The 12,674-nt window shown below is 40.8% G+C and overlaps 1 protein-coding gene across 2 annotated transcripts in view; it reads left to right on the top strand.

Moving 5' to 3' along the window:
- The window catches only part of LOC141809443 (axin-2-like), a 211,143-nt gene that overhangs the window by 4,673 nt on the left and 193,796 nt on the right, over window positions 1-12,674 (top strand). For both annotated transcript variants that reach the window (XM_074696462.1, XM_074696460.1), the window contains exons 5-6: window positions 6,558-6,642; window positions 11,708-11,785. In XM_074696462.1, the coding sequence (XP_074552563.1) occupies window positions 6,558-6,642; window positions 11,708-11,785 (163 nt within the window). The remainder of the gene's footprint in view (window positions 1-6,557; window positions 6,643-11,707; window positions 11,786-12,674) is intronic.

Raw genomic sequence — 12,674 nt, 5'->3', positions numbered from 1 at the left:
GTAATTTTGTGAGGCACGGGCTATATGTAGCGCTAGCAGCCCAACATATCTGTTGGCTAATGTGACAACAAACTCAGTTCATACAGTAGTTTAATAGCTGTCCATATGTAGCACTGATAGAAAGCAAATAACACAATCTCAGGCGCATTTCCTAAAATTTGACAATGATGAAATAAGTTCTTGTTTTTTTTCTGCAAGCTGGCCTTGAATAACTGCTGTTACTTGTTGTGGTAATGTGAATGTCAGTTAACCTGCATTTAGTTTAATTTATTCTTTCAAGCTTTATTCCTTCTCAGCTTTCCTAATTTAGGTCAAAATGCAAACTACAACTGTCAAAGATTAGTTACTAACAACAGCTTAAAGTCTCGATGAGGTCTTCAGACTTTTTGAAAGGTTTTTAAAAAAGTCTTTAAAAAGGTGTTTAATTTAACCTCAGTATTTCAGCATACACCCTGATTTAAACATTACAATCACAGTTGAACATTGACTCAAAGTGGTATTGAACATCCCATCTTAAAACTGAAATATATTTTCGAGCTGCATGATGGAAACAACTCATCAAAAATCTCATGTGCCTTTCTAGCACGTCCACACTTCAACATCTCTTGGTAAATCACCAGCTGTTGTAGCTGGCTTAGGGATGTTTCCTCTGACTCCAGGCAGTGCAGGGACTTAACAAAGCAGTGTTAGTAATGGCTCTGGGTTTTTTTTTTCATTCCAATTAACAAGGAAAGACAAATCAGAGCCCAGTGGCTTGATATGCTCATTAGCATAATAAAAAGAGAGCACTATAAGTGTAGTAAAGAGAGCTTAATATCCACACGGGCACTGTGTGAAAGAGAGAACAGGCCCCTTGCGTCTTTATTTAATTCAGATTATACTGTCAGGGCATGATGGAGGGATTCATTCTTAGAAAGTGATCATTAGGTCTTAAAATACTGTGATTTCATATCTATGAGGTGCAACATTTGAAACTTTGGCCTGCTTGAACCACTTGTTCCTGTGAATTGTGTAATTAAAGGACATAGTTGTGATGTAAAGTTTTATTTCATGAGTGTTTTTTTTTATTGTTTTTTATTAAGAGTTTCAAAGGGTTTTACAGCATTTAGAGAAAAAGTCAGGAGAAGAAATAAAAAAACACAAAAAGAAACCAAAACAAACAAATCATACAATCAATATGATTGTATGTATCAGAGGTGATCGATAAAAGGCTGTAAAATTTAGTAAGTTAGTGATTTTTAATCTGATAACTACAACTGAAAATACAACTTACAATTTCACTTGTAGGAGGAATTTGACTCCATTATGTCCCATTTTTATCACCAGTCGGCTGCTTCTGTGTCATAAATACTTAATGTATGATAAATGTAACCGCTTACACTACACCATGAGTGATTTAAAACAGCAAGCCAAAGCCCTCCCTCCTCTCCTGTCGGGTTAGTGGATAGAGGGGTTTTTCTGGGGAGCAGACTGCAGAGCACCATAGTGTCTGATTGGGATAAGACCATGAAAGACGCTCAGATCACAGGCTAACGTCCTGATGGAGAAAATAAGCCTGGCCAAGAGCCCTTTTATGTGTCTGTCTCATTTAGATAAGATTAAATGGAAGGAACTCGTCTGACTCCCTCTGTGTGATGTGGCGACGTTTGATCTCTGTCTCACTCTCCATTAGTCAGGTGATGGGCTCTTTTTAGCCTGTGAAACTATCCGACTTAAGTTTCAAGAAGTTAAGGCGAAACGGTGAAGACTGCCTTGCATTAAGATTAAACTCCTGTCTCACATATTGACGTCCCTTTTTTTGTGTGTCTGTTTGTTTGTGTAGCAGATGCATAATCTAACCTAATTAGTCCAGAATGCCCTGAGTGGATTCCAACATGCTTTACATCATCGCTCTGCTATTCCAACTGTAGCCACAAGATGGAGCCACTGCTTAGTGTACAGCTCACGCTCAGGCTGTGGGAAACAGTGCAGGGACTGAGGGTCAACAGATCATACAGAGTAGCTTTGGTGATTAGCATACACCTAGAACACCTAGAGAAATAATGATGGAGATTTAAAGTGGAAACCTGTGGGTTTGTTTGGACTTGTGACAGTATCTGTGGATATCTGTATGCGACTCCACTCTCCATTCTCCTTTTTTATAGTTGTGTTCTTCCCTTAACTGGTTTCTGTCCACCATCTGTGCTCGTCTCACCCACATATGAGAACTTTTAACCCCCCTTCCCCTCATCCTCACACTGGATGTGACAGTAATTGCGTCCTTGCCGTTGCAGTCGTTCGCTGATGATGCGATGATGCTGCAGTGAATGCCTCCTGTCCCAGAGTCTCAGGCCCGAGTGTTTCCTCTAATCTTGCCTCCAGGTGGTGTTGAGTTATGGTGAAGGGTGTGCAGGAGCAGAGGGATGTTTATGTCCCAAGGTCAGACTGCTTTCCTGAGAGTGCCCGAGGCTGAGACCCGGGCCCACTGGCTCTGCACCTGGAGGTCAGGCTGGGGTATGGATGTCAGGCTGCTTTAATCAGCAAGGCTGCAGCTTCTGAGGCTCTACATGGTGTTCTCATTTTCTTCTATGTGTGTGTGTGTGTGTGTGTGTGTTTGCGCGTCTGTCTGTGTGTGTAGCCCTGGCCTGACTTGCCACTGCTTTGATCTCTGGGCCTCAGACTCCAGACACATCTGATTCAATTATCCTCATCCACCTGTTGACTTAGAGGCCCAAGATTGCAAAGCTTGGCCCCCTTATCCAAGTTTCATGGCTGCATGTGTTTGTGCATGTGCTTACAGGTGTGTGCATGTGTGTGTGGGAGAGAGGAGGAGTGTGTGTGGCACAGACAAACCAGCATGTGAAAGTGAAGGAGAGAGACACAGTACATAGGAGCTTGAGTATGCAGGTTCTTTTTCTTTTCACCATAAGTGATTGTAAATGAGTTTAACAATATTAATTCCCACAGTGTTATTTCATTGGATACTTTCCTGGGATTTTATTGAGATCAATGCATGAAGCCTTTTTTTGTCAAATATTTTTATTAGATTTTCATGTATTTATATTTCCATTTATTTAATTGCAATTTACAAATGTTTGAGATAAATAAATAAATAAATAAAGTTTAAAGGAAAAGACATTTTAGATACACAAAACTGAACAACTAACAAACTAAGACAACCTATTCATTCACACTCATTCACACTTCAACAGTCGTCACCAACGTTTTTGAGCCCAAGATCTCTAAACCCAACCAGCGTGAATGCAAGATCTACCCATTGAAGGCTTGAGGAAAAATGGAAAACACATTATGTATTTGCAGTTTTAATGAGCATAGATATATAAATTATACTCAAGTCCCTCATATTTAAGAAGCTGTTTTGCTTACCTGCTGAAACTCTTTGAATGTTATAACTTTTTCCTTCTACATTATGAAATGATGGAACTCAATTTTGTCGTAAAAGTACTGCTTTAAAATAATAGACTGGCTGACGCACATAATGTATAATACATTTTCATACTAACACCATGAACTGTGTTTTTGTAACAATACAATCATAGTAATTCATAAATCGTAAAGAGGAGAGTGAAGTTAAATAAGATAAATAGTGACAATTTACAAGTGTCCCCCCCCCCTGCGCGCCCTCATTGGGACACCCAATTCTTTAAGTCTGGACACACCCCTGCACAGAGACACACAGTGATATGAAAGTTGACAGGCTTTCAGGTTTGATCACTAAAAGCTGGAGGAAAACTCTTCTGTTGATTTTTAAATAATGAGAGCAAAGATAGACAAACTTCTGTCCCAAAGGGGACGGGAAGGTGACTCCTGTGTGAGCGCAAAGAGGATTAATGATCAGCTGATGCGAAATACATGTGATTAAAGAGCACAGCACTCATCATTACAATATCCATAAACTGATAAAGATGAAGGTTGATGAAGAAAGGAAAAGTGTAGAAGGGAAGTTTTCTCAGCAATTCACAGGATATTTGGGTTATGACATGAATCAATACAGTATAGAAAACACAGAGGTACATGATAGCGTGTCTGTAAACACTGGTAAATGAACATTGGAAGCGCAAATTTGATTTCCTCAAACAACTTTTCCAGTCATGGTCCAAATTTGTCTATAATGTGCAAACTACTCCATCCATGTAACTCCATCATGCGTGATGAGGAGTGATTCATTTTTCTATTACTTTTTAGATCCACTGGGGGAGCTTTAAAGATCGACAGGTTGGCAACCTTTGCACTACAAGAACAAAAAGGACAGGACAAAACACTCAACTGTCAAAGTGTTTCAACAAGTAGACAAATGGTATCACAGAGAGGAAAAGAAAAGGAAAGACAAGGGAAAATGAAAAGAAAGGAGAAAAACACCTGTATATCTGATTATATTCAAATAATGATAATAAATAAAGCAAATAAATATGAGGGTTTGCTGGAAAGTTCATAGCCTTACTAGGGAGGAGCTATGCCATAGTGATGAAACTTGGTATGTATTAAATTCAACATTTCCTGACACTTAAAGCATGGTTTGTTTTACAACATAGTCTCCCCGTGGTCCATACTCTTCTTCCAGCGTGTTGCAGTGCTTGAATCCTGGTGGTATAGAAGCTCTCATCCTGATTACCAAAAAAGTCCTCAACAGCAGATATGACCTCATCATCAGTCCAGTACTGCTTCCCACTAGGGCTGAACAATTTATCGTTTTCAGATCGAAATCGCAATTTTAGACATTGCAATTTTGAGATCGCCAAAGCAGCAATTTTTTGCAGGGCTACTGACTGACTCAGGATCTGTTGTGTCAAGTATTATACACATTCTGTTTTACAAATTTGTAGACAATCTATATGTTAAACATGCTGGTAAGCAGGTCAACAACACAAAGCCTCTGTTTAGGAGTGGAAGTTGATGATAACAGATTATTTATCATCACTATTGATGATTAAAAAATCATGAATTGCAATATCTGCCAGAAAAATTAGATCTTTTCCTAAAATCGTTCAGCCCTACATGTGAATATCCCAAAGCTTGATTTGAAGAAAATCGTGAATCGAATTGAAATCACAATATCTGCCAGAAAAATCGCAATTCAATCTTTTCTTAAAATCGTTCAGCCCTACTTCCCACCCAAGTGTTTTTTCATGTTCAGAAACAGAAAATAGTCAGATGGTGCCAAATCAGGAAAATATCAACCAGTTTAAAGCCACAGTGTCTCAAAGCAGCCATTGCAACCACAGATTTGTGCGCAGGAGCATTGTCCCAGTGAAAGAGGACCCCCTTTTGTCAGTTTTCCAGGCCATTCTGACTTGATCACATCTCGCAGCTCTCTCAGCAAATTAGCGTAGTATTTTCCGTTAATAGTTTGTCCTTCCTGGAGATAATCAATGAACACAATGCCCTTTGCATCCCAGAAGACAGAGCCCATCACCTGCCCTGCTGACGACACCACCTTGGTCTTTTTTGGAGGGGGAGAAAGGGGGTGTTTCCACAGCATCGACTGCCTCAAAGTGATGGACCCAACACTCATCTTGGGGGAAGAAACCTTTGAGAAACTTGCTGGATATCACATGTTTGTTAACGGGGATCCAGGAATATGTGCAACTTCAAGTTATGTTGTTTTTCTTATGTTATTATCACAGATCGATCAGTTTTACTAGAAGCTTTTTGGGCCAACAACATATTACATCACCATCATCGACCAGTTTTGTACAGAGAATAAAAAAGTAAACTACAAGACTTAACCTGACACAGATTTGCAAAAGCATGACTATCATATTCCTGTTGCCTACGAAAAGTAATCTGAGGTGGAAGATAAAAATGACAACAGGGCTGCCATCATCCTTTCAGTCCTCAAACCTCACAGTGACAGAGCCCCTCTCCTCCTGTGGCAAATGGGGTTGAACATTTTTATCACCAGGAGTGTTAAGAAGTTGCACAGGAGGAAAAGAGCGCCCACAGGCTGAGTGTGGAGTGGGAAACAGTGCCCTCTAGAACGCAATTTGATGTCTCTATTAGATGACAGCTTTTTTCCCCCTCTTCATTGTTGTCTTACATCTTCACCTCTCTAACATCTTCATTCAATTAGCATTAGCAAGCCATTAGCGCCTCTGCTTAATGAGATAGTGAGCTCAGTTATGCATTTGTGTGGGGCAGTAAGTGCGTCTGGAGAGAGGGAGAGGTGTGTTTAGGTGTCGTGTGCCAATGAAAATACACTTTCTCCCCTGTTAAACTCCTCGTTCGGATCGTGATGGACATGATGAGAGACAGTGATTGAGTCGAGCGATTATAAAAGGATTGTAGACTTCTGCTCTGTGGGCTGTCCATGAAAACAGACTGATGAACAGCAGAGACGTTTATTGTTCAGATGAGATGAAATGCAGACCACAACGCATGCAACTAATGCCAGATGTTGATCTGTGCAAAAAGCACGGCAAGCTGCCTATTCAAGCACATTCAGATTCTAACAGAGACAAGGACACACTCCAGAGACATGCACACACACACACAACATACACACACTGGGGGTTAACTTCTCACACCTCTCTTTCTCTCTGTGTTTCTGTCTCTTCCAGGAGAAGGCTGTATGATGAAAAGACTCCACCACGACCCACATCCTCCAGCCCGCTCAAACAATCATCCAGACGTGATGCCAGGACGGTTAGTTCATCACCACATCTCAGGCTGTCAGCCACACCTCTGGACTTCCCTGGAATATTTGTTTTCAGATTCAGCTTGTTGGGTTTTGGAATTTGTAGATCCCTGCAAGGTAGCTGTGATGACACACTGAAGTATTAACAGCCAAAACAAATAGTTACCAATAAAAATAGTTGCCACGGTGTTACTTTCTTCTTTAATGTGGCGCAATTTGGAAATCCCTGAACAAATCTTCCCATGAAGTCAGAGGAATTTCCCTGAACTCTTAGTTTCTGTTTCAAGCAGCAAAAATGCAGCTTATAAATGTGAACAATCAAAGTGTGTCTGGAAGCTGAGACCTCATCAGCTCCTAGTTTTTCTCATGCACCGAACACAGAGGGCGATTTCTGTCCCTACAAATGAAGTTTTTTTTTCAATGAATGAGATTTTGGACAAAAAACAGTACTGCTGTAACTGCATAATTTTGAGACACAGACATTTCTTCAAAGTCCCTCAAATCCTTATCTCAAATATGACAGTTTCAGACAAAGTTAAATATTTATGCCTACAAAACAAACAGATTAAGTTTGAAAAACCTTTGGTTAATATTTGCTTATAGTATTAAACTCAGTTTAAATAGTCTTTCATCTAGTTTTTGGCATCCCCTCCCCCAAAATACCCTGGACCTCTGCAGAAAAAAAAATGTCTCTGCCTTGTTGAAACCTCAGATTTTCATACTCCTACTGTGAAAAATACAGCCAGTGCAGAGATGCATAAACTTCTTTTCTACAAGTTCCCACTTGAAGCTGCCTGGAAAAGCAAAGCAATACCTGTTTCAACCAGTGTTGATTGAATTTACAGCAGAAATAAACATGAGCTAGGTCAAAAACAGGTATGGTCTACGTAGCTTATTCCTTTATTTGTGCAAGCTGTAAACAAACCTGGTGAGCGATTCCTCATCTGCTGCTGAATCTGACAGCTGTGAAGATATTGGATAGCTTCTGATGTGATGATCCTAGTATTATTCAGAGTTATCTAATGAGAAATCAGGAACATCAGCCTGATCATATGTAGAGAAAAGTGAAAGCTGTGTAATGTTAATTTGGATCAGTGAATACATTTTTTCTCATAATAAATTTAGTATTATTTATTTACTATCGCAGCTGCTGGACTGTGATAAATACTGTACATGCGATTTGTGATTTAGCTTGTTAGCTTAGCTGAAGAGGATTATTTGTGTCTTTAATTGTCGGTATAAACAACAAAATGCAAATAACAGAAACTAAAAATCCATTCTCATTCAGGAGGACTCCTCATGAAGCAAAGGCTTGTGTGTTGCACAAAGTTAAACATCATCATGACTGATAGAGCCGAAGAAAAATCCGCAGGTTCCCCCATGTCGCCTATTTTCTTGTTGGAAGCAAAATTAAAGAAAATGACATGTGGCTTTTCAGATTTTTCCATAGCAGAGGAAATTTTCTTAAAATGTATCAGTGACAGTAACACGATGGCTAGTAGCTAAACATGAGTGTGCTGAAACCAGAGGTAAAACTCCGGTTAGGCTGGATTTTCAGACTAAGGACATGAGCTGGTCCTCTCCTGGGCTGTGTAAGTCTGCTTTATTGCAGTACTGCCCCTGGGTGTAAGACATAGTCAAACTCTGAATATTAGTCGCCCGCTTATGAGATCCCTCGGGGAAGTTTGTCCAAAACCCGGCATCTTTTTCAGTGTAGTGTCTTTAGACATTATAATTAGGGCTGAATGATTTTGGAAAATAATCTAATTGCAATTTTTTTAGACCAATACTTAACACAAGTTTTAAGTCATTTTAGAGTATGACTAACCAACAAAAGATACTGTTAGCATTTAAACAAGTCTTTTTTGCATTTCTTAAATGAAAAAAAAAAAACAAACACTGCAATTTTACTGGCCTCCAGTAAGAGTAATAAACCATACAGAAAAAAGGGACCAAGGGGTATGGCTTTACGATCCACTGGATGGATCCCACAGGGGTTTTTTGTCCCAAAAAAAAGCATTTTGACTTTTGCTGGTTTTAAGGGAACGCAAGTACAAGTTACTTTATTCCCTCCAAGTCTGTGTACATGAAACTTTTTTTTTCTAATTGCAGCCTTTGCGATTTGAAAATTGCATTCTATTACATTGCGGTGTTGGTTTAAAATCGATAAATTGTTCAGCCCTAATTGTAATAATTCAGCACTGCAACACACTCATGGCAGAGCAAGCACAATGGTTTGGTTTTGGGACTTAGTGGTAAAATAAATAAATAAATGAATTATTGCAGTCCATGTGGAATTAAACTGCCGATTTTTCTTGCTGAATTTTTGCTTTAGGGTTGAAAGAGACATGCTATTCTCACCTGTGTAGGACTGCTAATGTTAACTTTTCAAATGCACGGCTCAATAACACAATGAATTGTGGGTTAATTGCTAGGTTATGAAAAGTGTTGCAGTCAATATTTGTTAAAATATTGGAATTTGTGTAAGAACTTGTCCATGTTAGTGAAAGATGTTTTCCTCATTGGACCGAATCCCCATCTCTTGGCAGCTGCTTTCAGGCCACTCAAGGGTTGCTTTTGGGCTGCATGTGGCCTTTGGGCCACTAATTAGATAGAGCTGGCCATAGACTCTATAAAATATGGTACAAAATATAGTCTCTGCGACATCACCTATCTCTTCCTGAAACAGTGAAATGAAGCCATTTGATAGGGCACAGGCTTTAAGCTTCCTTTCTAACAGCTACAGGGCACCCTTCAGTCACGTGAGCTGAACTGTGTCTCTGATTGGACAATCAGACAATAACAATATGTTCAAAACCACTGAGTTATAAAAAATTCACCCCCTGTACAGTTTGTGCCGATAGTGAAAGCAGCATTTCAGACATGAGCCTTTTTCTGAACCAGGCTGTAAATATGTTTATTAAAGGATAAGTTCGTTTAATACAACTTTTACATTGTTTATAGAATGAAGTAGAACAAAATACTCACCCAAAAGGCTTTCCTGATCCAAGCTTCGGGAGATATTTAGATCCAAAATTGTGCAGCGGACGTCTGTATAATGGGATCCATCGGGGCACAGACAGCGCCGCTCCTGAAACCACATTAATCATCCAAAAACTTGTGTTTTTCACCAATATTCCATCATGGTCCGCTCCGAGATAGTCCTCTGCTGCAGTCTGTGTCACTACAGACAGCTCTGTGTGGCTGTAATGACCTCTGAACTGACAAAGACTTTGTTTACGTTTGCCCCTCAGCGCATGCACAGTACTCTCTGGAGAGCTGTTGTTTGTTTGTTGCTGACTCCACTTCCTCCTTTCTTTGAGCTCGTCATCTGTTAACTCTAGCTCAAAACTGTAATGACACCCATCATATTCAAAGTTTTCCTCCACAACATCTTCATCAGATAGATATTCGCCCATTTTACGCAAAACTAGAAGATGAAAGTCGTTATGTAGGCTGCCGTCTTCCCCTGAAACAATGAGCAGCACAAACGTAAACTAAGTCTTCGTCAGTTCAGAGGTCATTACAGCCACACAGCGCTGTCTGGAGTGACACAGATTGCAGCAGAGGACTAACCCGGAGCAGACCATGATGGAATATCGGTGAAACTAATGAGTTTTTGGACGATTTATGCAGTTTTAGGAGCGCGCCGTCTATGCCCTGATGGATCCCATTATACGGACGTCCGTTGCACGATTTTGGATCTAAATATCTCCCGAAGCACTGCTTGGATCAGGAAAGCCTTCTGGGTGAGTATTTTGTTCTACTTCATTCCATAAACAATGTAAAAGCTGTATTAACCGAACGTATCCTTTAATGCCGTACAAGTCTGATTTTGTGACTTGGTGTGTATGTGACTTCCGGTCTTTCTGCATCCAGCCAATCTCAGTGACCAGCAACTTTTAGCACTCCCTCATAGGCTTCATTTTTCTAAACTGGATGTTGCCCCTTGGCTTAAACAGAAGCTGAGTAGATTAACCAGATGGAGCGTTGTAGCTAAAAGCCCACCTCAGTGTCACCTCATTGCATCTCATCACGTTGATCAAAAGTTAGGCTGAGCCAGCATTTCTGATACGACTGTCATCACTGGCTACGTCAGAGAGACCACATCTGTGTTTCATACAGCCTGTGGTTCATTTAAGAACACATCATTGATTAACAGAGATGTTTTCAGGTCCTTTGATGCATCACTGTCCTCTTACTATCATGACTCGACTGTGTCTTTATGGCACGATCCATTCTCCAGGTCAGTGTAAACAGAACACTTTAAACTATGGAGCAGTACAGCCAAAGATCTGCGTACCAAGCATTCCTGGATATTGAAATGAAACATTTGCTCTGTTTGTTTGAGGGTGAGGCTCTGGGACTTTAATGCCTTCTTAATCAGAAAGAGCGTTTAATCCGGAGCGATTTCTCTGTCAGTCCAGTTCCGCTGAGGTCGACCCAAAGTCCACAATCCATCAGATCCTAATCAAATTCAACAACATCTCTCTTTTCCCTATCGCTCCCTCAGCTTTATTAGATATGTCCCGTATTCCTACCTGCCCGGCTTCGACTTGGGTAAACTGATCTTGTATCAACAGAACCCATGGAAGCATTCGAATTATGCTGCATAAAACAAATCCGGAGGCCCGGCGTAACAAAAGGCTGAGGAAAACAAGGATGACAGGCAGCGTAGCTCCATATGCCCCTCATGTGGAATTTACTGCGTGACGGAAATGATGTGGAACTGCCAAACATCTGGAGTGCTGTATGTGAGAAGGAGGAGGGAGAGGGGAGCAGAGGGTGGAGAGATGGAGATAACGAGGGAGTTGAATACTGTTAGCATGGGGAGGAGAACACATGTGGGTGTACTGTACGTCTGTGAGCTTTTAAAGAACACTGTTGTTGTTGCCAGGAGAAGAATTATATTGTGTCAGAATGAAAACCACCATCACTGTCTGCTGTTTGCTTCCTCGGGCCAAACTGCCAATCAAAGGAATCATTTAAATTCCCCCTTCTAATTCATAACACCCCTTCATTTCCATTCTGTCTGCACTTCTGAAGCACTCCTCTCCTCTTCTTCCTCCTCAGGTGGATGTGGGGCTGAAGGCAGATACGTCTCTCGATGACAGTGACCTGGAGGCTGCTCTCAACAGCTGGAACCTTGGGGTGAGTCCAGGGGCATGCCTTGAGCTTCTTGGAGACATGCAGCTGTCAACATGCAGCATGTTGGTAAACACCTGAGCTCACAAGTGTATCGCTGGTGTGCTGATACTGAATAGTATAGTATAGAATAGAATAGAATAGAATAGAATAGAATAGAATAGAACTTTATTGCCATAGTAACAAGAACAACAAAATTGAAGTCACAGCAGCAATCAAGAAAACAAAAGTAAGAAAGTGTATAGAAAGTGCAAAAAGGTCCATAAGACAATGGATGATGACAGCTTGCCCTCTGGTATTCCCTCTGTTTCTGGGTTAGCATGGCTAGCTTGTCCATCTTATTGGAGATAGATCTTACGTTCCCATTAACGATGATGAATTGAAGGTCAGGTCCATGTCGTCACTTCTTAACTCACACCTGAGAACCAGCACGTCGTCCTCACCTCCATCTCCTCACCTTGTGGGAAGACATCAGGCCTTGCACCAGTTAGCACTGACATGCTACAGGCTGCTAACAGCTGAGTTTACATGTAAACAGTGCAGCCATGGTTACATGTAGGATCTCCAGACAAACACAGGAGGAAAAGTTGCAAAAATATCGCTGAAGCCACAAAAAGTTTGGTGTCCATGATCAACAAATGAGCCAAACAAAGTAATGATCCACTCCAAATACAAAGACCTCGAAAAAGAGACGAAAATATTACAAGAAACGGACAAAGTAGAGAGAGCAAAAGGCAGCCATAGCCAACAGGGCGGCGCCTAGCAATTGGCACTCAACAACAAACTGCTGCTGAACAAAGGGAATAAAAGCTCTTACTCCCCTGTCCTTTTGAAAGCACTTCCTCTTGGCTCTTGTTGGACGTGAGGGTAGGCCGAGGAGCAAAAGGAGGTTTGT

The sequence above is a fragment of the Halichoeres trimaculatus genome, unplaced genomic scaffold, assembly GCF_033239565.1.
Source record: "Halichoeres trimaculatus isolate MK-OKI-2021-1 unplaced genomic scaffold, fHalTri1.1 fHalTri1_scaffold_20, whole genome shotgun sequence".
NCBI lineage: Eukaryota > Metazoa > Chordata > Actinopteri > Labriformes > Labridae > Halichoeres > Halichoeres trimaculatus.
Note: the sequence above shows the minus strand (reverse complement) of the source record. Positions and strands in the feature narration are given on the sequence as shown.